The following is a 24,471-nucleotide window of genomic DNA, read 5'->3' on the forward strand; positions in this document are numbered from 1 at the left end:
CCCCAGCCCCTTCTGCAGAGGAGGCAGCTGCACAGCAGGAGAAGTTCCATTTCCTGTATCCCAAGCGTAAATTAAGTGCTTTTTTGGACCACTCTGACTTCAGAGAATCGATCCAGAAACACGACGCTCATCCAGACAAGCGTTTCTCTAAACGTTCTAAGGATACCCGTTATCCTTTTCCCTCTGAGGTGGCCAAACGCTGGACCCAGTGTCCAAAGGTGGATCCCCCAATTTCCAAGCTTGCGGCTAGATCCATAGTCGCAGTAGAGGATGGCGCTTCACTTAAAGATGCCAACGACAGACAGATGGACCTTTGGTTGAAATCTGTCTATGAAGCTATCGGCGCGTCGTTTGCTCCAGCATTCGCGGCCGTGTGGGCACTCCAAGCTATTTCAGCTGGTTTAGCACAGGTGGATGCTATCATACATCCAGCAGTGCCGCAAGTGGCGTCCCTAACTTCGCAAATGTCTGCGTTTGCGACCTATGCTATCAATGCTGTCCTAGAATCTACGAGCCGTACCGCTATGGCGTCCGCCAATTCTGTGGTTTTGCGCAGAGCCTTGTGGTTAAAGGACTGGAAAGCAGATGCTGGTTCCAAAAAATGCTTAACCAGCTTGCCATTATCTAGAGACAGACTGTTTGGTGAGCCATTGGCTGAAATCATAAAACAGTCCAAGGGTAAGGACTCTTCCTTACCACAGCCCAGAGCAAGTAAACCTCAACAGAAAAAGTGGCAGTCGAGGTTTCGGTCCTTTCGAGGCTCGGGCAAGGCCCAATTCTCCTCGTCCAAAAGGACTCAGAAAGAACAAGGGAGCTCAGATTCCTGGCGGGCTCACTCACGCCCCAGGAAAGCAAATGGAGGAACCGCTTCCAAAGCGGCTACCTCATGACTTTCGGCCTCCTCCCTCCGCATCCTCGGTCGGTGGCAGGCTCTCCCGCTTTTGCGACATTTGGCTGTCACAGGTCAAAGACCGGTGGGTAACAGACATTTTGTCTCGCGGGTACAGAATAGAGTTCAGTTCTCGGCCTCCACTTCGGTTCTTCAGAACCTCCCCACACCCCAACCGAGCAGATGCCCTGCTGCAGGCGGTGGACTCTCTAAGAGCAGAAGGAGTCGTGATCCCTGTCCCCCCTCAGGAACGGGGGCGAGGATTTTACTCCAATCTCTTTGTGGTTCCAAAAAAGGACGGCTCCTTCCGTCCTGTTCTGGACCTAAAACTGCTCAACAAGCATGTGAACGCCAGGCGGTTCCGGATGGAATCCCTCCGCTCAGTCATTGCCTCAATGTCTCAAGGAGATTTCCTAGCATCAATAGACATCAAAGATGCTTATCTCCACGTGTCGATTGCTACAGAGCACCAACGCTTTCTACGCTTCGTGATAGGAGACGACCATCTTCAGTTCGTAGCTCTGCCATTTGGTCTGGCGACAGCCCCTCGGGTGTTCACCAAGGTCATGGCAGCAGTGGTAGCAGTCTTGCACTCTCACGGACACTCTGTGATCCCTTACTTGGACGATCTACTGGTCAAGGCACCCTCTCAAGAGGCATGCCAACTCAGCCTGAGTGTTGCACTGGAGACTCTCCAGGCGTTCGGGTGGATCATCAACTTCCCAAAGTCAAATCTGTCACCGACCCAATCACTAACGTATCTTGGCATGGAGTTTCATACTCTCTCAGCGATAGTGAAGCTTCCGCTGGACAAGCAGAGGTCACTACAGACTGGGGTGCAGGCTCTCCTTCACAGTCAGTCGCACTCCTTAAGACGCCTCATGCACTTCCTCGGGAAGATGGTGGCGGCAATAGAGGCGGTTCCGTTTGCGCAGTTTCATCTGCGTCCACTTCAATGGGACATTCTCCGCCAATGGGACGGGAAGTCAACATCCCTGGACAGGAAAGTCTCCCTTTCCCAGACGGCCAAAGACTCTCTGCAGTGGTGGCTTCTTCCCACCTCATTATCACAGGGAAGATCCTTCCTACCACCGTCTTGGGCGGTGGTCACGACAGACGCGAGTCTGTCAGGGTGGGGAGCAGTCTTTCTCCACCACAGGGCTCAGGGTACGTGGACTCAGCAGGAGTCCACCCTTCAGATCAATGTTCTGGAAATCAGAGCAGTGTATCTTGCCCTACTAGCCTTCCAGCAGTGGCTGGAAGGAAGGCAGATCCGAATTCAGTCGGACAACTCCACAGCGGTGGCATACATCAACCACCAAGGGGGGACACGCAGTCGGCAAGCCTTCCAGGAAGTCCGGCGGATTCTGATGTGGGTGGAAGCCACAGCCTCCACCATATCCGCAGTTCACATCCCCGGCGTAGAAAACTGGGAAGCAGACTTCCTCAGTCGCCAGGGCATGGACGCAGGGGAATGGTCCCTTCACCCAGACGTGTTTCAGGAAATCTGTCGCCGCTGGGGGGTGCCGGACGTCGACCTAATGGCGTCACGGCACAACAACAAGGTCCCAACCTTCATGGCACGGTCTCGCGATCAAAGAGCGCTGGCGGCAGACGCCCTAGTGCAAGATTGGTCGCAGTTCCGGCTCCCTTATGTGTTTCCACCTCTGGCACTCTTGCCCAGAGTGCTACGCAAGATCAGATCCGATTGCAGCCGCGTCATACTTGTCGCCCCAGACTGGCCGAGGAGGGCGTGGTATCCGGATCTGTGGCAGCTCACGGTCGGCCAACCGTGGGCACTCCCAGACCGACCAGACTTACTGTCCCAAGGGCCGTTTTTCCATCGGAATTCTGCGGCCCTGAACCTGACTGTGTGGCCATTGAGTCCTGGATCCTAGCGTCTTCAGGATTGTCCCAAGGGGTCGTTGCCACCATGAGACAGGCTAGGAAGCCCACGTCCGCTAAGATCTACCACAGAACGTGGAAGATATTCTTATCCTGGTCCTCTGCTCAGGGAGTGTCTCCCTGGCCATTTGCATTGCCTACCTTTCTTTCTTTCCTGCAATCTGGGTTAGAAAAAGGTTTGTCGCTCGGCTCCCTTAAAGGTCAGGTCTCGGCGCTATCCGTCTTTTTTCAGAGGCGTTTGGCACGCCTTCCTAAGGTGCGCACGTTCCTACAGGGGGTTTGCCATATCGTACCCCCGTACAAGCGGCCGTTAGATCCATGGGATCTGAACAGGGTACTAGTTGCCCTCCAGAAGCCGCCCTTCGAGCCTCTGAGGGAGGTTTCACTTTCTAGACTATCACAGAAAGTGGCTTTTCTGGTAGCGATCACATCTCTTCGGAGAGTGTCTGAGCTGGCAGCACTATCATCCAAGGCTCCCTTCCTGGTCTTCCACCAGGACAAGGTTGTGCTGCGCCCCATTCAGGAGTTTCTCCCGAAGGTGGTATCCTCTTTTCATCTTAATCAGGATATCTCTTTGCCTTCGTTTTGTCCTCATGCAGTTCATCGGTATGAGAAGGATTTACATTTGTTAGATCTGGTGAGAGCACTCAGAATCTACATTTCCCGCACGGCGCCTTTGCGCCGTTCGGATGCACTCTTTGTCCTTGTCGCTGGTAAGCGCAAAGGGTCGCAGGCTTCTAAGGCCACCCTGGCTCGATGGATCAAAGAACCAATTCTTGAAGCCTACCGTTCTGCTGGGCTTCCGGTTCCATCTGGGCTGAAGGCCCATTCTACCAGAGCCGTGGGTGCATCCTGGGCATTACGACACCAGGCTACGGCTCAACAGGTGTGCCAGGCAGCTACCTGGTCAAGTCTGCACACTTTCACCAAACATTATCAGGTGCATACCTATGCTTCGGCGGACGCCAGCCTAGGTAGAAGAGTCCTGCAGGCGGCAGTTGCCTCCCCGTAGGGGAGGGCTGTCTTGCAGCTCTAACATGAGGTATTTCTTTACCCACCCAGGGACAGCTTTTGGACGTCCCAATCGTCTGGGTCTCCCAATGGAGCGCCGAAGAAGAAGGGAATTTTGTTACTTACCGTAAATTCCTTTTCTTCTAGCTCTTATTGGGAGACCCAGCACCCGCCCTGTTGTCCTTCGGGATTTTTGGTTTGTTTGCGGGTACACATGTTGTTCATGTTGAACGGTTTTCAGTTCTCCGATGTTACTCGGAGAGAATTTGTTTAAACCAGTTATTGGCTTTCCTCCTTCTTGCTTTTGCACTAAAACTGGTGAGCCAGTGATCCCACTGGGGGTGTATAGCCAGAAGGGGAGGGGCCTTACACTTTTTAGTGTAATTGCTTTGTGTGGCCTCCGGAGGCAGTGCTATACACCCAATCGTCTGGGTCTCCCAATAAGAGCTAGAAGAAAAGGAATTTACGGTAAGTAACAAAATTCCCTTCTTTTGGCTATATACCCTCCTGCATTGTACTCAGAGGAGACAACAGCATGTCGTCCGCAAAAAGCAAGGGTGCCAAAGCACAGGCTTACTTTGCAACCTGTACTTCATGTGCGGCTATACTACCGGCAGGTTCCACCGATCCTCATTGTGTGCAATGCTCGGCCCCTGTGGCACTTACTCAGCCGCAGCCGCTGTCACTGGTGGCCCAAGGGGAACCACCTGTTACCACTGTCCAGGTGACAGGGACAGAGTTTGCAGTATTTGCTGACAAACTGTCTGAGAGTATGGATAAATGGTCTGCTAAGATACTAGAAGCCTTGCAGTCCAGGCCGGTAACTCAGGCCCCGGGCACTGTTGTTTCATTGACCCCAGGCCCCCCTCAGTTAGAGCAGCAAAATGCTCCTGGGGTGACTTATAGGTCCCAAAATGAGGTCTCTGACATGGACCGCAGTCCCAGACCGCCTAAGCGGGCTCGCTGGGAAATTCCCTCGACTTCATCACACTGCTCAGGGTCTCAGCAGGAGGACTCTCTAGAGGATGAAGCGGAGGTGGCAGGTCAGGATTCTGATCCTGAAGCCGCTCTCAACCTAGATACGCCAGAGGGAGACGCCATAGTGAACGACCTTATAGCGACCATCAATCAGGTGTTGGAGCTTTCTCCACCAGCGCCTCCAATTGAGGAGTCAGCTTCTCAGCAGGAGAAATTCCGTTTTAGGTTTCCTATGCGTACAATGAGTACGTTTCTGGATCACTCCGACTTCAGAGAGTCAGTCCAGAAGCACCGAGCTTGTCCAGATAAACGCTTTTCTAAGCGCCTTAAGGACACACGTTATCCCTTCCCCCCTGACGTTGTCAAGGTTTGGGCTCAGTGTCCCAAGGTGGATCCTCCAGTCTCCAGACTGGCGGCTAGATCCATAGTTGCAGTGGAAGATGGGGCTTCTCTCAAAGATGCCACTGACAGACAGATGGAGCTCTGGTTGAAATCCATCTATGAGGCTATCGGCGCGTCCTTTGCTCCGGCATTCGCAGCCGTATGGGCCCTCCAAGCTATCTCAGCTTGTCACTCGCAGATTAATGCAGTCACACGTGCCTCTGCTCCGCAGGTGGTGTCATTAACCACTCAGGCGTCGGCGTTTGCGTCCTACGCTATTAATGCTGTCCTGGACTCTACGAGCCGTACGGCGGTAGCATCCGCCAATTCGGTGGCGGTCCGCAGGGCCATGTGGCTACGTGAATGGAAGGCAGACTCTGCTTCCAAAAAATTCTTAACCGGGTTGCCATTTTCTGGCGACCGCCTGTTTGGTGAGCGATTGGATGAAATCATTAAACAATCCAAGGGAAAGGATTCATCCTTACCCCAGCCCAAACCGAAGAGACCTCAACAACGGAAGGTACAATCGAGATTTCGGACCTTTCGGCCCGCGGGCAGGTCTCAATTCTCATCGTCCAACAGGCCACAGAAGAGTCAGTCGAACTCCGATTCATGGCGGTCTAAGTCACGTCCTAAAAAGACCGCCGGAGGAACCGCTTCTAAAGCGTCCTCCTCATGACTTTCGGCCTCTTCACACCGCATCCTCGGTCGGTGGCAGGCTCTCCCGCTTTTGCGACGCCTGGCTGCCACAGGTACAAGACCGTTGGGTGAGAGACATTCTGTCTCACGGTTACAGGATAGAGTTCAGCTCTCGTCCTCCGACTCGGTTTTTCAGAACATCCCCGCCCCCCGAGCGAGCCGATGCTCTTCTTCAGGCGGTGTGCACTTTGAAGGCAGAAGGAGTGGTGATCCCTGTTCCTCTACAGCAACAGGGTCACGGTTTTTACTCCAACCTGTTTGTGGTGCCAAAAAAGGACGGATCTTTCCGTCCTGTTCTGGACCTAAAACTGCTCAACAAACACGTGAAAACCAGGCGGTTCCGGATGGAATCGCTCCGCTCCGTCATCGCCTCAATGTCCCAAGGAGACTTCCTGGCATCAATCGACATCAAAGATGCTTATCTCCACGTACCGATTGCACCAGAGCATCAGCGCTTCCTGCGTTTCGCCATAGGGGACGAACACCTTCAGTTCGTGGCACTGCCTTTCGGCCTGGCGACAGCACCACGGGTCTTCACCAAGGTCATGGCTACAGTGGTAGCAGTCCTACACTCTCAGGGACACTCGGTGATCCCTTACTTAGACGATCTGCTTGTCAAGGCACTCTCTCGAGTGGCATGCCAACGCAGCCTGAACATTGCTCTGGAGACTCTCCAGAGATTCGGGTGGATCATCAATTTCCCAAAGTCAAATCTGACACCGGCCCAATCACTGACATATCTTGGCATGGAGTTTCATACTCTCTCAGCGATAGTGAAGCTTCCGCTGGACAAACAGCGTTCACTACAGACAGGGGTGCAATCTCTCCTTCAAGGCCAGTCACACCCCTTGAGGCGCCTCATGCACTTCCTAGGGAAGATGGTGGCAGCAATGGAGGCAGTTCCTTTTGCGCAGTTTCATCTGCGTCCACTTCAATGGGACATTCTCCGCAAGTGGGACAGGAAGTCGACGTCCCTCGACAGGAACGTCTCCCTTTCTCAGGCAGCCAAAGCCTCCCTTCGGTGGTGGCTTCTTCCCACTTCATTGTCGAAGGGGAAATCCTTCCTACCCCCATCCTGGGCGGTGGTCACGACGGACGCGAGTCTGTCAGGATGGGGAGCGGTCTTTCTCCACCACAGAGCTCAGGGTACCTGGACTCAGCCAGAGTCCTCCCTGCAGATCAATGTTCTGGAGATAAGGGCAGTATATCTGGCCCTAAAGGCGTTCCAGCCGTGGCTGAAAGGCAAACAGATCCGAATTCAGTCGGACAACTCCACAGCGGTGGCATACATCAACCACCAAGGCGGAACACGCAGTCGGCAAGCCTTCCAGGAGGTCCGGCGGATTCTGCTGTGGGTGGAAGCCACAGCATCCACCATATCCGCAGTTCACATCCCGGGCGTAGAAAACTGGGAAGCAGACTTTCTCAGTCGCCAGGGCATGGACGCAGGGGAATGGTCCCTTCACCCGGACGTGTTTCAAGAGATCTGTTGCCGCTGGGGGATGCCGGACGTCGACCTAATGGCGTCCCGGCACAACAGCAAGGTCCCGGCATTCATGGCACGGTCTCAAGATCACAGAGCTCTGGCGGCAGACGCATTAGTGCAGGATTGGTCGCAGTTTCAACTGCCTTATGTGTTTCCTCCTCTGGCACTGTTGCCCAGAGTGTTACGCAAGATCAGGTCCGACTGCCGCCGCGCCATCCTCATCGCTCCAGACTGGCCGAGGAGGTCGTGGTACCCGGATCTGTGGCATCTCACGGTGGGTCAACCGTGGGCACTACCAGACCGACCAGACTTGCTGTCTCAAGGGCCGTTTTTCCATCTGAATTCTGCGGCCCTCAACCTGACTGTGTGGCCATTGAGTCCTGGGTCCTAGCGTCTTCAGGGTTGTCTCAAGAGGTCATTGCCACTATGAGACAGGCCAGGAAACCAACGTCCGCCAAGATCTACCACAGGACGTGGACAATATTCTTATCCTGGTGCTCTGATCAGGGTTTTACTCCCTGGCCATTTGCCTTACCTACTTTTCTTTCCTTCCTTCAATCCGGATTGGAAAAAGGTTTGTCGCTTGGCTCCCTTAAGGGACAAGTCTCAGCGCTCTCTGTCTTTTTCCAGAAGCGCCTAGCCAGACTTCCAAAGGTACGCATGTTCCTGCAGGGGGTTTGTCACATAGTCCCTCCTTACAAGCGTCCGTTAGAGCCCTGGGATCTGAACAGGGTTCTGATGGCTCTTCAGAAACCGCCCTTCGAGCCAATGAAGGATATTTCTTTGTCGCTCCATTGGGAGACCCAGACAATTGGGTGTATAGCTACTGCCTCCGGAGGCCACACAAAGTATTACACTCAAAAGTGTAAGGCCCCTCCCCTTCTGGCTATACACCCCCAGTGGGATCACTGGCTCACCAGTTTTGTGCTTTGTGCGAAGGAGGTCAGACATCCACGCATAGCTCCACTGTTTAGTCAGCAGTAGCTGCTGACTATATCGGATGGAAGAAAAGAGGGCCCATACTAAAGGGCCCCCAGCATGCTCCCTTCTCACCCCACTCTTGTCGGGTGTTTGTTAAGGTTGAGGTATCCATTGCGGGTACGGAGGCTGGAGCCCACATGCTGCTTTCCTTCCCCATCCCCCTGAGGGCTCTGGTGAAGTGGGATCCTATCGGTCTCCAGGCACTGAGGCCGTGCTCCATCCACAGCTCCTGGGAATCTGCTGGACATGGAGCGGAGTATCCTCAGGGACATGGCCCTGCTACGTTAAGGTACTCTGTGTCCCTGTGGGGACCGCGCACGGACACACGGCAGCATTGCTGGGTGTGTTAGTGCGCCAGGGACGGCGGCGCTGCCCGCACTAGTGCCATCGCACACTACAGCTTGCTGGGTGTGTTAGTGTATTAGGGGACTACCGCGCTAACCGCCGTTGCCATTTTTATTTCGGGCGCGGCTGGGACTTGTGGTGCGCCGGGGACTTCCGCGCCGACCAAGGCTTATATGCCGGCCGCGCTTATAACTCGAGTCCCCGGCTTGCGCGGCCTAGTCTCACTTCGTTTCCGCCCACAGACCTGCCAGTCAGGGTAGGGGCGTAACGCTGCACAGCACGGCAGCGCTGAGAGCTGGAGTATGCTTTGCATACTCCACCCCTCTCACTGGATGCACGGTGAATCCGGCAGCGCTGAGAGCTGGAGTATGCTTTGCATACTCCACCCCTCTCACTGTGTACACTGTGAAGCCGGATTCCCGCACTTTCTCAGGCACGCCCACGGCTTCTTCCTCTGCACAGGACGCCGGCAGCCATTCTTGTCAGTGTTTTCTGTAGCGACAGAAGAGACAAGTTTAGGAATCCCTGGCAGGGATTCGGATAGTCACACAACCGCTGTGACCAGGCGTTAAGCAGCACCTGTGGGGCTGACTCCACTAGTGCCGAAGTGCACATATACATATATGTTTATTCACTATGCATTGCACTGTTTAGCTGCATTTTTGTATATACCCTCCTTGATTGTGCGGAGGACATAACAGCATATTGTCTGTGTAAAACAGAGGTGCAGAAGCACATGTTTTCTATGCAGCCGGTACAGCATGTATGGCTATATGGCCGGCAGTGTACATAGACCCCCATTGTATACTACGGAGTCTCTGCTAACCGTCCAGGACATGGGGACGGTGCCTGCAGTATTTACTGACAGATTTTCTGAGACTATGGCTATGATACTAGAAGCCTTGCAGTCCAGACAAGTCTCTCAAATCCATGGCCACTGTTCACATTATCCATGGTCCCCCTCAGTGGGAACAACTTTGAGCTCCGAGGGGTCATGTGCTTCCCAGAGTGACGGCTCTGACACGGACGACAGTCCCAGATAGTCTGAGAGGCTCACTATGAGCGGCCATCGACTTCATCACACTAGTCAGGGTCCCAGCAAGCGGACTCTCTGTGTGATGTGGCGGAGATAGCTGCTCAAGATCTAATCCTGAGACCGCTCTCAATCTGGATACACCTGATGGTGACGCCATAGTCAATACTCTCATAGCGTCCATCAATAGAATGTTAGTTATTTCTCCCCCAGCTCCTCCAGTGGAAGAGTCAGCTTCATAGCAGGAGAAATTCCATTCACGTATCCCAAGCGTAAATTAAATACTTTCCTTGACCACCCTGACTTTACACAGGCAGTCCAGGAACACCACACTTATCCAGTTAAGCGCTTCCCCAAACGGCTGAGGATACACGTTATCCCTACCCCCTGACGTGGGCAATGGCTGGACCCAGTGTCCCAAGGGGCATCCTCCAATCTCCAGCTTGCAGCTAGATCCATAGTTGCAGTGGAAGATGGGGCTGCACTTAAAGATGCCACTGACTGACAGAGGGATCTCTGGTCGAAATCCATCTATGAGGCTATCGGCGCGCTGTTAGCTCCAGCAGCCGTAGAGGCACCCCAAGCTACTTCAGCTTGTCTTACACAGATGGACACGGTCACACGTACATCTGTTCCGCAAGTGTCATCCTTAACCGCTCAAATGTCTGCATTTGCGTCTTAGGCGATTAATGCTGTCCTGGACTCTACGCCCCGTACGACAGTGGCGTCCGCTCACTCCGTGGTTTTACGCAGGGCCTGGGTGTTAACTGAATGGAAGGCAGATTCTGCTTCCAAAAAAGGGCTTAACCAGTTTGCCTTGTTCTGCTGACCGACTGTTTAGTGTGCGTGAGATGTAATCATTAAACAGTTCAAGAGTAAGGATTCTTCCTTACCTCAGCCCAGACAAAACAAACCCCAACATACCAAGGGACAGTCGGGGTTTTCGGTTTTTTCAAGGCTCGGGCAGGTCCCATTTCTCCTCGTCCAAAGAGGACTCAAAAGGATCAGAGGAGCTCAGTTTCTTGGCGGGCTCAGTCACACCCAAAAAAGACAGCCTGAAAACCCACTTCCAAGAGGCTTCCTCATGACTTGCGGCCTCCTCTCTCCGCATCCTCGGTCGGTAGCAGGCTCTCCCGCCTTGGCGATATTTAGCTGTCACAGGTCAAAGACCGTTGGGTGAGAGACATTCTGTCTCTCGGGTACAGGATAGAGTTCAGTTCTCGTCCTCCAACTCAATTCTTCAGAACTTCTCCACCTCCCGACTGAGCCGACGCTCTTCTGCAGGCGGTGGGCACTCTAAAGGCACAACGAGTGGTGACCCCCGTTCCTCTTCAGGAACAAGGTCACGGTTTTTACTCCGAATGATTTGCGATGCCAAGAAAGGACGAGTATTTCCGTCCCGTTCTGGATCTAACACGGCTCAACCAGCTCGTGAACACCAGGCGGTTCCGGATGTAATCCCCCGCTCCGTCATCGCCTCAATGTTTCAAGGAAATTTCCTAACATCGATAGACGTCAAGGATGCTTATCCCCACGTGCCGATTGATCCAGAGCTCCAGCGTTTCTACGCTTTGTTATAAGACGCGAACACCTTCAGTTCGTAACCTTGCCTTCTGGCTGGCGATAGCCCCACGGGTCTTCGCTAAGGTCATGCCAGCAGTAGTACCAGTCCTGCAATCTCAAGGTCACTCTGTGACCCCGTGTTTGGGAGATCTACTTGTCAAGGCACCCTCTTAAGGAACATGCCAACACAGCCGAACGTTGCGCTGGAGACTCTCCAGAGTTTCGGGTGGATCATCAACTTTTCAAAGTCAGATCCGACCCCGGGCCAATCACTAACATATCTAGGCATGGAGTTTCATTCTCTCTCAGCGATAGTGAAGCTTCCGCTAGACAAACAGCGTTCACTACAGACAAAACTGCAATCTCTCCTTAGGATCAGTCGCACACATTGAGACGCCTCATGCACTTCTCACGTAAGATGGTAGCAATGGCGGCAGTCCCTTTCGCGCAGTTTCATCTGCGTCCACTACAATGGGACATTCCCCGCCAATGAGACGGGAAGTCGACGCCCATCGACAGAGACGTCTCCCCTTCTCAGGCGGCCAAAGAATCCCTACGGTGGTGGCTTCTTCCCACCTCATGGTCAGAAAAAAGGTCCTTCCTACCCCCATCCTGGGCGGTAGTTACGACAGGCACGAGTCTATCAGAGTGGGGAGCAGTTTTTTCTCCGCCACAGGGCTCAAGGTACGTGGATTCAGCAAGAGTCCACCCTTCAGCTCAATGTTCTGGAAATCAGAGCAGTGTATCTTGTCCTACAAGCCTTCCAGCAGTGGCTGAAAAGCAAGCACATCCGAATTCAGTCGGATATCTCCACAGCGGTGGCATACATCAACCACCACGGAAGAACACGCAGCCGGCAAGCCTTCCAGGAAGTCCGGCGGATTCTAACGTGGGTAGAAGACACGGCATCCACCATATCCGCAGTTCACATCCCAGGCGTGGTAAACTAGGAAGCAGATTTCCTCAGTCGCCAGGGTATGGACGCAGGGGACTGGTTTCTTCACCCGGACGGGTTTCAGGAGATCTGTCGCCGCTGCGGGATGCCGGACGTCGACATAATGGCGTCACGGCACAACAACTTTGTTCCGGCTTCATAGCACAATCTCACGATCATCGAGCTCTGGCGGCGGACGCCTCAGTTCAACATTGGTCGCAGATTGGCCGAGGAGGTCGGGGTTCCCGGATCTGTGGTACCTCACGGTAGGCCAACCGTGGCCACTACCAGACCGACCAGACTTGCTGTTTCAAGGGCCCTTTTTTCCATCTGAACTCTGCGGCCCTGAACATGACGGTGTAGCCATTGAGTCCTGGATCCTAGCGTCTTCAGGATTATCTCAGGAGTGGTCGTCACCATGACGCAGGCCAAGAAGCCAACGTCCGCCAAGATCTACCACAGATCGTGGAAGATATTCTTATCTTGGTGCTCTGCTCAAGGAGTTTCTCCCTGGCCATTTGCATCGCCTATTTTTCCTTCCTTCCTACAATCTTGGTTGGAAAATAGTTGGTCGCTCAGCTCCCTTAAGGGACAAGTCTCAGCGCTATCTGTATTTTTTCAGAAACGCCTAGCCGACTTCCGCAGGTATGCACGTTCCTGCAGGGAGTTTGTCTTCTCATCACTTCGTACAAGCGGCCATTAGAGCTCTGGAGTCCGAACAAGGTTCTAATGACTCTCTTGAAGCCGCCTTTCGAGCTTTTGAAAGTTGTTTCCCTTTCCGTATTTCACAGAAAGTGGCCTTTCTAGTAGCGGTCACGTCTCTTCAGAGAGTGTCCGAGCTAGCAGCGCTGTCATGCAAATCTCCATTCCTGGTCTTCACCAGGACAAGGGGGTTCGGCGTCCGATTCCGGACTTTCTCCCTAAGGTGGTATCCCACTTTCATCTCAATCAAGATATCACCTTACCTTCTTTGTGTCCTCATCCAGTCCATCAATTTGAAAAGGATTTGCATCTGTTGGATCTGGTGAGAGCACTCAGGATCTACATTCCCGCACGGCGCTCCTGTGCCGTCCGGATGCACTCTTTGTCCTTGTCGCTGGTCAGCGTAAGGGGTCGCAAGCTTCCAGATCCACCCTGACTCGGTGGCTCAAGGAACCAATTCTTGAAACCTACCGTTCTGCTAGGCTCCTGGTTCCCTCAGGGCTTAATGCCCATTCTACCAGAGCCGTGGGTGAGTCCTGGGCATTACGGCACCAGGCTACGGCTCAGCAGGTGTGCCAGGCACCTACCTGGTCGAGTCTGCACACTTTTACCAAGCATTATCAGGTGCATACCTACGCTTCGGCAGACGCCAGCCTAGGTAGACAAGTCCTTCAGGCGGCGGTTGCCCACCTGTACGAAAGGGCTGTTTGACAGCCCTACCACGAGGTATTCTTTTACCCACCCAGGGACTGCTTTTGGACATCCCAATTGTCTGGGTCTCCCAATGGAGCGACAAAGAAGAAGGGAATTTTGTATACTTACCGTAAATTCCTTTTCTTCTAGCTCCAATTGGGAGACCCAGCGCCCCGCCCTGTTTTCTTAGGGGTTTTTTTCGGTACACATGTTGTTCATGTGAATGGTTGCAGTTCTCCGATGTTTCTTCGGATTGAATTGGTCTTTAAACCAGTTATTGGCTTTCCTCCTTCTTGCTTTTGCACTAAACTGGTGAGCCAGTGATCCCACTGGGGGTGTATAGCCAGAAGGGGAGGGGCCTTACACTTTTGAGTGTAATACTTTGTGTGGCCTCCGGAGGCAGTAGCTATACACCCAATTGTCTGGGTCTCCCAATTGGAGCTAGAAGAAAAGGAATTTACGGTAAGTATACAAAATTCCCTTCTTCTCTTTCACGCCTTTCGCAGAAAGTTGTCTTCCTAGTAGCAGTCACATCGCTTCGCAGAGTGTCTGAGCTAGCAGCGCTGTCATGCAAAGCTCCTTTCCTGGTGTTTCACCAGGACAAGGTGGTTCTGCGGCCCGTTCCGGAATTTCTCCCTAAGGTGGTATCACCCTTTCATCTCAATCAGGATATCTCCTTACCTTCTCTTTGTCCACATCCAGTTCACCAATGTGAAAAGTATTTGCACTTGTTGGATCTGGTGAGAGCACTCAGATTCTACATTTCTCGTACGGCGCCCCTGCGCCGCTCGGATGCACTCTTTGTCCTTGTCGCTGGCCAGCGTAAGGGGTCACAGGCTTCCAAATCAACCCTGGCTCGGTGGATTAAGGAACCAATTCTCGAAGCCTACCGTTCTTCTGGGCTTCCGGTTCCATCAGGGCTGAAGGCCCATTCTACCAGAGCCGTGGGTGCGTCCTGGGCTTTGCGGCACCAGGCTACGGCTCAGCAGGTGTGTCAGGCGGCTACCTGGTCGAGCCTGCACACTTTCACGAAACACTATCAGGTGCATGCCTATGCTTCGGCAGATGCCAGCCTAGGTAGGCGAGTCCTTCAGGCGGCGGTTGCCCACCTGTAGGAAAGGGCCGTTTTACGGCTCTATTACGAGGTATTATTTTACCCACCCAGGGACTGCTTTTGGACGTCCCAATTGTCTGGGTCTCCCAATGGAGCGACAAAGAAGAAGGGAATTTTGTTTACTTACCGTAAATTCCTTTTCTTCTAGCTCCAATTGGGAGACCCAGCACCCGCCCCTGTTCCCTTCGGGCTGTTGTTCTTTGTGTACACATGTTGTTCATGTTTAATGGTTTCAGTTCTCCGAAATTTCTTCGGACTGAATTTACTTTAAACCAATTTATAACTTTCCTCCTTCTTGCTTTTGCACCAAAACTGAGGAGCCCGTGAGGCACGGGGGGTGTATAGGCAGAAGGGGAGGGGCTTTACACTTTTAAGTGTAATACTTTGTGTGGCCTCCGGAGGCAGAAGCTATACACCCAATTGTCTGGGTCTCCCAATTGGAGCTAGAAGAAAAGGAATTTACGGTAAGTAAACAAAATTCCCTTCTTTTGGGGTCCCTAGCCTATATGTCACCTCACCTGTTGCTCTTTTGCATTGATCAATACAATGGCTAAACATCTCTTATATTTATATTATTCATAGCAGTTATGCACATTCCATTTTTCATGTTTTTCACTTTTTTCAGATAGTCCATTGTATTTTTCAGTCTAGTATTCCCACAGCAGTTCTGCTTTTCATCATTCCAATATCATCATGTCTTTGTCGCTAAAGCCACAGACTAAAAAAGTCCATACTACCCTGCTGACTCCATAACTGCAGAGTGCCGACCTCTTCTGGTATTCACATCAGCACAAACACTGTGACCGCCGGGCCGAGCTGCTGCAGCAGCCTTACATCACCAAGCACAATGCCGAGCTGCTGCAGCAGCCTTACATCACCAAGCACAATGCCAAGCTGCTGCAGCAGCCTTACATCACCAAACACAATGCCAAGCTGCTGCAGCAGCCTTACATCACCAAGCACAATGCCGAGCTGCTGCAGCAGCCTTAAATCACCAAGCACAATGCCAAGCTGCTGCAGCAGCCTTACATCACCAAGCACAATGCTGAGCTGCTGCAGCAGCCTTACATCACCAAGCACAATGCCAAGCTTTTGCAGCAGCCTTACATCACCAAACACAATGCCAAGCTGCTGCAGCAGCCTTACATCACCAAGCACAATGCCAAGCTGCTGCAGCAGCCTTACATCACCAAACACAATGCCTAGCATCGGATGGAGCGGTGTAAAGCCTCTACGCCCTGATTGTGGAGGAGATGTGTTCTGTGCAGTGTTGTATCACACTTCTCTATCTGGCATCTGATGGGCGATTCTGGGTTTGGTGAATGCCAGGAGAACGTTACCCGCCTGACTGCATTGTGCCCGCTGTACAATGTGGTGGAGGAGGGATAATGCTATGAAGATATTTTTAGGGGGGTTGATCTTGGCCCCTTAGTTCCAGTATAGGGAAATCCTAACTCTTCATCATACCAGACTTTTTTGACAGTTTGTAGACTCCAGTTTTATTTGGATCAGTTTGGAGAAGCTCCTTTTTCTTTTTCCCAAGGTCCATAAAGACGTTTGGGGGAGTTTAGTGGAAGAACATACTGGTCACACAGAGCCCAGACCTCATCCCAACCCAACACCTATGGGATGAACTAGAAAGATTAGGAGCCCGGTCATCTCCTCCAACATCAGTGTCTGACCTCACAAATGCTCCTCTGGATGAATGGACAAAGATTCCCACAGACCCCTCCAAAATCTTGTAGAGCAAAAGCTGTTATATCTAGAAAGGGACCAACTCCATATTAATGTGTACGGCTGTAGAATGGGAGGTGATGAGAGCCCCAGTAGCTGTAGTGTGGGGGGGGGGGCATATACTTTACTCCATATAGTTTATAATATAGTATGGAAATTACTATTATGTTGTTTATTCTTTTATTTTTTATTTTTTTTTGTTCACGGTTTCAGCTTTCTGATCCATCCGACCTCCCAAAGAATGCATTTAGAATATTTTCCAGACTTGTTGATTTCTTATGCATTGAACACATTGATTATGCCTTGGAAATAGGATTAGCAGGTAAGGCTTTTCTTCTTCTTCTTTTTTTTTTTTTTCTTTAATATTTATTTAATAATTGCCCATACAGTAATACCTTGACCTAAAGTGCACCAATTTATGAATTTTTCAAGATACGAGCAGTTGCCCTGAATCTTTTTTTTTTTGCTTCATGATGCAAGCAGAAATGTGAGGTACGAGCAGCTTATACTCGCCCACCCGCCGATCCCCCCCCGCAGCGCACCTTCCTCATCTCATGCAGTCAGCTGATCCGCATATGAGCACTGCGCTGTCACACACTGATCAGCTGACTGCACGAGATGAGGACTCCGCGCTGCGGGGGATCAGAGAGTGAATATAATATTATTTTTTTTTTTTTTTAAGTGTTTGTGTTGCGTGATGTGGGGCCATGTACCAGGATGGGGGAGTCACATGTACCAGGATGGGGGAGTCACATGTACCAGGATGGGGGAGTCACGTGTACCAGGATGGGGGAGTCACGTGTGCCAGGATAGGGGAGTCACGTGTATCAGGATGGGGGGGGAGTCACATGTACCAGGATGGGGGGGGGGGGGGGGGGGGGAGTCACGTACCAGGATGGGGGGGGGGGGAGTCACATGTACCGGGGGGGGGGGGGAGTCACATGTACCAGGATGGGGGGGGGGGGAGTCACATGTACCAGGATGGGGGGGGGGAGTCACATGTACCAGGATGGGGGGGGGAGTCACATGTACCAGGATGGGGGGGGGAGTCACATGTACCAGGATGGGGGGGGGAGTCACATGTACCAGGATGGGGGGGGGAGTCACATGTACCAGGATGGGGGGGGGGAGTCACATGTACCAGGATGGGGGGGGGGAGTCACATGTACCAGAATGGGGGGGGGGGGGGAGTCACATGTACCAGGATGGGGGGGGGGGGAGTCACATGTACCAGGATGGGGGGGGGGAGTCACATGTACCAGGATGGGGGGGGGGGTCACATGTACCAGGATGGGGGGGGGGTCACATGTACCAGGATGGGGGGGGGAGTCACATGTACCAGGATGGGGGGGGGGGAGTCACATGTACCAGGATGGGGGGGGGGGGGAGTCACATGTACCAGGATGGGGGGGGGGGGGAGTCACATGTACCAGGATGGGGGGGGGGGAGTCACATGTACCAGGATGGGGGGGGGGGGAGTCACATGTACCAGGATGGGGGGGGGGGAGTCACATGTACCAGGATGGGGGGGGGGGAGTCACATGTACCAGGATGGGGGGGGGGGGGGAGTCACATGTACCAGGATGGGGGGGGGGGGGGAGTCACATGTACCAGGATGGGGGGGGGGGGAGTCACATGTACCAGGATGGGGGGGGGGAGTCACATGTACCAGGATGGGGGGGGGGAGTCACATGTACCAGGATGGGGGGGGGGGAGTCACATGTACCAGGATGGGGGGGGGGAGTCACATGTACCAGTATGGGGGGGGGGGAGTCACATGTACCAGGATGGGGGGGGGGGGGGAGTCACATGTACCAGGATGGGGGGGGAGTCACATGTACCAGGATGGGGGGGGAGTCACATGTACCAGGATGGGGGGGAGTCACGTTGTACCAGGATGGGGGGGGAGTCACGTGTACCAGGATGGGGGAGTCACGTGTGCCAGGATGGGGGAGTCACATGTATCAGGATGTGGGGGGGGGAGTCACATGTACCAGGATGGGGGGGGGGGAGTCACATGTACCAGGATGGGGGGGGGGGGGAGTCACATGTACCAGGATGGGGGGGGGGAGTCACATGTACCAGGATGGGGGGGGGAGAGTCACATGTACCAGGATGGGGGGGGGGAGTCACATGTACCAGGATGGGGGGGGGAGTCACGTGTGCCAGGATGGGGGGGGAGTCACGTGTACCAGGATGGGGGAGTCACGTGTGCCAGGATGGGGGAGTCACATGTATCAGGAGGGGGGGGGGGAGTCACATGTACCAGGATGGGGGGGGGGAGTCACATGTACCAGGATGGGGGGGGGGGGGAGTCACATGTACCAGGATGGGGGGGGGGGGGAGTCACATGTACCAGGATGGGGGGGGGGGAGTCACATGTACCAGGATGGGGGGGGGAGTCACGTGTGCCAGGATGGGGGGGGAGTCACGTGTACCAGGATGGGGGAGTCACGTGTGCCAGGATGGGGGAGTCACATGTATCAGGATGGGGGGGGGGGAGTCACATGTACCAGGATGGGGGGGGGGAGTCACATGTACCAGGATGGGAGTCACATGTACCAGGATGGGGGGGGGGAGTCACATGTACCAGGATGGGGGGGGGGGGTGACATGTACCAGGATGGGGGGGGGGAGTCACATGTACCAGGATGGGGGGGGGGGGTGACATGTACCAGGATGGGGGGGGGGAGTCACATGTACCAGGATGGGGGGGGGAGTCACATGTACCAGGATGGGGGGGGAGTCACATGTACCAGGATCGGGTGGGAGTCACATGTACCAGGATGGGGGGGGGGGAGTCACATGTACCAGGATGGGGGGGGGGGGGAGTCACGTGTGCCAGGATGGGGGGGGAGTCACGTGTGCCAGGATGGGGGGGGAGTCACGTGTGCCAGGATGGGGGGGGGGGAGTCACATGTACCAGGATGGGGGGGGGGGGGAGTCACATGTACCAGGATGGGGGGGGGGGAGTCACATGTACCAGGATGGGGGGGGGGAGTCACATGTACCAGGATGGGGGGGGAGTCACATGTACCAGTATGGGGGGGGGGAGTCACATGTACCAGGATGGGGGGGGGGGGGGAGTCACATGTACCAGGATGGGGGGGGGAGTCACATGTACCAGGATGGGGGGGGGAGTCACATGTACCAGGATGGGGGGGAGTCACGTGTACCAGGATGGGGGGGGAGTCACGTGTACCAGGATGGGGGAGTCACGTGTGCCAGGATGGGGGAGTCACATGTATCAGGATGTGGGGGGGGGAGTCACATGTACCAGGATGGGGGGGGGGGGAGTCACATGTACCAGGATGGGGGGGGGGGGAGTCACATGTACCAGGATGGGGGGGGGGGAGTCACATGTACCAGGATGGGGGGGGGAGAGTCACATGTACCAGGATGGGGGGGGGGAGTCACATGTACCAGGATGGGGGGGGGAGTCACGTGTGCCAGGATGGGGGGGGGAGTCACGTGTACCAGGATGGGGGAGTCACGTGTGCCAGGATGGGGGAGTCACATGTATCAGGATGGGGGGGGGGAGTCACATGTACCAGGATGGGGGGGGGAGTCACATGTACCAGGATGGGGGGGGGGGGAGTCACATGTACCAGGATGGGGGGGGGGGGAGTCACATGTACCAGGATGGGGGGGGGGAGTCACATGTACCAGGATGGGGGGGGGGAGTCACGTGTGCCAGGATGGGGGGGGAGTCACGTGTACCAGGATGGGGGAGTCACGTGTGCCAGGATGGGGGAGTCACATGTATCAGGATGGGGGGGGGGGAGTCACATGTACCAGGATGGGGGGGGGGAGTCACATGTACCAGGATGGGGGGGGGGGTGACATGTACCAGGATGGGGGGGGGAGTCACATGTACCAGGATGGGGGGGGGGGTGACATGTACCAGGATGGGGGGGGGGAGTCACATGTACCAGGATGGGGGGGGGAGTCACATGTACCAGGATGGGGGGGAGTCACATGTACCAGGATCGGGTGGGAGTCACATGTACCAGGATGGGGGGGGGGGGGAGTCACATGTACCAGGATGGGGGGGGGGGGAGTCACGTGTGCCAGGATGGGGGGGGAGTCACGTGTGCCAGGATGGGGGGGGAGTCACGTGTGCCAGGATGGGGGGGGGGGAGTCACATGTACCAGGATGGGGGGGGGGGGGGAGTCACATGTACCAGGATGGGGGGGGGGGAGTCACATGTACCAGGATGGGGGGGGGGAGTCACATGTACCAGGATGGGGGGGGGGAGTCACATGTACCAGGATGGGGGGGGAGTCACATGTACCAGGATGGGGGGGGGGGAGTCACATGTACCAGGATGGGGGGGGGGTGACATGTACCAGGATGGGGGGGGGAGTCACATGTACCAGGATGGGGGGGGGAGTCACATGTACCAGGATGGGGGGGGAGTCACATGTACCAGGATCGGGGGGGAGTCACATGTACCAGGATGGGGGGGGGGAGTCACATGTACCAGGATGGGGGGGGGGGGAAGTCACGTGTGCCAGGATGGGGGGGGAGTCACGTGTGCCAGGATGGGGGGGGAGTCACGTGTGCCAGGATGGGGGGGGGGGAGTCACGTGTGCCAGGATGGGGGGGGGGGGAGTCACATGTACCAGGATGGGGGGGGGAGTCACGTGTGCCAGGATGGGGGGGGGGGGTCACATGTACCAGGATGGGGGGGGGAGTCACGTGTGCCAGGATGGGGGGGAGTCACGTGTGCCAGGATGGGGGGGGAGTCACGTGTGCCAGGATGGGGGGGGAGTCACGTGTGCCAGGTTGGGGGGGGGAGTCACGTGTACCAGGATGGGGGGGGAGTCACGTGTACCAGGATGGGGGGGGAGTCACGTGTACCAGGATGGGGGGAGGGGGGGGGAGTCACGTGTACCAGGATGGGGGGGGGGGAGTCACATGTACCAGGATGGGGGGGGGGGAGTCACATGTACCAGGATGGGGGGGGGGAGTCACATGTACCAGGATGGGGGGGAGGGAGTCACATGTACCAGGATGGGGGGGAGGGAGTCACATGTACCAGGATGGGGGGGAAGGGAGTCACATGTACCAGGATGGGGGGGAGGGAGTCACATGTACCAGGATGGGGGGGGGAGTCGCATGTACCAGGATGGGGGGGGGGAGTCACATGTACCAGGATGGGGGGGGGAGTCACATGTACCAGGATGGGGGGGGGAGTCACATGTACCAGGATGGGGGGAATCACGTGTACCAGGATGGGGGAGTTATATGTACCAGGATGTTTTTTTGTTTATATGTACCAGGATTAAGCACCATATGTACCAGGTTGGGGGATCATATATACAGTACCAGGCTGGGGGCCATAAGTAGGGGCTGAAACGGATTAATAGCATTTCAATTAATCCTAATGGGGAAATTTAATTTGACATAAAAGCAAATTGAGTTAAGAGCTCGGTCACAGAATGACTTAAACTGGTAAGTAAAGTTGTTACTGTATTTGATATAAAGCCTAGTTCACATTATTGCTTCTTTGTTAAACAGTGTTGTCAAGGGTCAGAACAACATGGCTGCTTTTTTTTTTTCTCCCAAAACTCTCATCACCTGTGTTCTTGTGTTGTCTGGCATTCCTGCTGAGCTGTGTTGATGTAGACGGCCGTGGTGCAGATTCCCTTAGTTTGGGCTCTGTGTCCAGTAATTTATTAAAATGATTGTCCGGTAAGACAAGTTCTCCTCTATCCACAGAATAGGTGATGACTCATTGATCGGTGGGGGCTCAGCTGCTGGGATCCTCACAGATCAGTAGATCAGGGAATATTTATGCCCGTTACCCTAGTCTGGTCAGATGCCCAGCCGCCGAGCCATTCATGCTCTATGGGGCTGCTGGAAAATGCTGAACTCTGAAGTTCCATACGGAATGAATAAAGCGGCAGTCGCATATACTCACTAAATGCAAAAGCCATAGAGCGGTCAAGGAGAAAGATCAATGCGAGGATGGCAAAATTTGTAAGAGGAAGATGCGGTATCGTGGTTCGTCACCACCAGTTGGAAGGCGATAACTCCGCACTTCTAAGAGCAGATGGAGTGCACCTTATGGACATTGGTCAAGACATTTTGGTGTCCGGGATACAGGACGGAGTGGATCAGGCCCTCAAGGTGATGGGTGGGGTCGGAGTCCTGTGTAGGCGGTACACATGATCCTCCGTGGCGGAAAAGGTGGAGATGGGCGAAGGTCGTAACCGCTCGTTGGCTTTTCGCCTGCCGGTCGTAGACAAGGTTGTAATGATATTGAAGGGCCCTTCTCTACCTATGAAATTAATAGAGTGACATAGGGACATAGAGCCCACTAATGTGCCATTCTGAAATCCCTTGTTCTGCCAGTCGGTGCGGGTCTCGGTGGTTGGACACCCAAGGATCAATATGTTATGACCTATCCTGTGGATCGCTGATGACATTTTTCTCGCTGGGCAACCCCTTTTAATAAAGGAGCTCCATTTTGATGCACACATCTTTCATAGGAATAGCATATTAAATCATCATTCTATATGAGGGACTCATCCTTAGCCATAAAATCAACCTCCATACAGAGATTATGATCATCTTGGTTACTTTTTCGAAAACCTGTGAGCAGATGTGGTGCTGCTTTTGAAGAAAGGCCGCCATGTTTTTTGTGATCCAGGTGTTTTCCTCTAACAGTCCGATTTCCACCTTTCCAGCGATCCCTTCTGCCGACTCTCGGAATGCCAACCTCTATTTCCTGGATGTCGTACACCAAGCCAACACTATTTTCCATTTATTCGATAAGCAATTTAATGATCATCTCATGCCTTTAGTCAGGTAAGGTACAAGAAATACTGACCGTATATACATTTAGTAGAACGGCCGCCATCTTTATTGTCTCTTTTTTGCTCAGTTCTTCTCCAAAACTGACGGAATGTCTGCAGAAAAAGAAAGAGATCATCGAACAAATGGAGGTGAAGCTGGACACTGGTATCGATAGGTGAGCAGATCACAAGCTGGGTCGTCATCCAATGCCGTTGACCAGGAGGTCCATAATACAGGGTGCCAAAGTCCTAATTACCAGATGTCCTATCTTGACTGCTGAAAATATTGACTTTTTCTTTAATATTTTGATCCACCTACAGGACACTAAATTGTATGATCGGTCAGATGAAACAGATATTGGCGGCGGAGCAGAAGAAAACGGATTTCAAGCCAGAGGATGAGAATAATGTGTTAATTCAGTACACAAGTGTAAGTAAAAGGATGCTCTATTTTTCTGGATATTGGCTGAATACTTAAGTGATTGTCCTGGATTGGGAAACGAGGATATTTGGTACTCACCTGACAATGTTCCTCGTAACCTTTATTTGGGGACATGGGAAACCATGGGCTGTATGGTCATGCCACCGGGAGGCTGATCGAAGGCTGTGTGCCCACGATCAGTGTTTGCAGCGTTTTGGATGCAGCATGTGTTCGCTGTATCCAAAATGCCGCATTGTACAGTACAAGCACAGTGGACGGCATTTCTAGAAATCCCGTACCCACTGTGCTTGTTTTTTCCGCAGAAAACACTGACCTGCGGTGTGGCTTTCCAGACCACAGCATGTCAATTGTTTGCTGCGGATTCGAATGCGTCCTACGTAGGGAGAACACAAGCGAGCGACCGCAGCGCACTGAACCCTGATCGTGGGTACAAGCAACTGCGGTCTCTTATGTTCTCCTGTGGAGGAAACTTGCAGCCCCACAGGTCCGGACCTGCTGCGTCGAGGACGCAGTGAGTCCTGATCGTGAGCACATACCCTAAGAAATACAGTTAAAGAAATGATCTACTACTTTTACATTTATGGCCCATCCTTAGGAAAGGTCATCAATGTCTGATTGGCCAGGTCCGACACCTGGCACCCACGCCAATCAGCTGCTTTCAGTGCCGTTTGCGGCAGCAAGCTAGCGGCAATACTCAGTTGCAGAAAATCTGATCCACAGGGACAGTGAGGTTGCAGATCCTGGAGCAGAGGGAGATTCGCTTACATAGGTTAGCATG

General features: G+C 53.8%; 1 protein-coding gene across 1 annotated transcript in view; it reads left to right on the forward strand.

Moving 5' to 3' along the window:
* The window catches only part of EXOC5 (exocyst complex component 5), a 146,280-nt gene that overhangs the window by 105,871 nt on the left and 15,938 nt on the right, over window positions 1-24,471 (forward strand). The window contains exons 13-16 of the mRNA XM_075330100.1: window positions 16,662-16,770; window positions 23,144-23,264; window positions 23,341-23,427; window positions 23,573-23,681. Coding sequence (XP_075186215.1) covers window positions 16,662-16,770; window positions 23,144-23,264; window positions 23,341-23,427; window positions 23,573-23,681 — 426 coding nt within the window. The remainder of the gene's footprint in view (window positions 1-16,661; window positions 16,771-23,143; window positions 23,265-23,340; window positions 23,428-23,572; window positions 23,682-24,471) is intronic.

The sequence above is a fragment of the Anomaloglossus baeobatrachus genome, chromosome 12 (genome assembly GCF_048569485.1).
Source record: "Anomaloglossus baeobatrachus isolate aAnoBae1 chromosome 12, aAnoBae1.hap1, whole genome shotgun sequence".
Lineage (NCBI taxonomy): Eukaryota > Metazoa > Chordata > Amphibia > Anura > Aromobatidae > Anomaloglossus > Anomaloglossus baeobatrachus.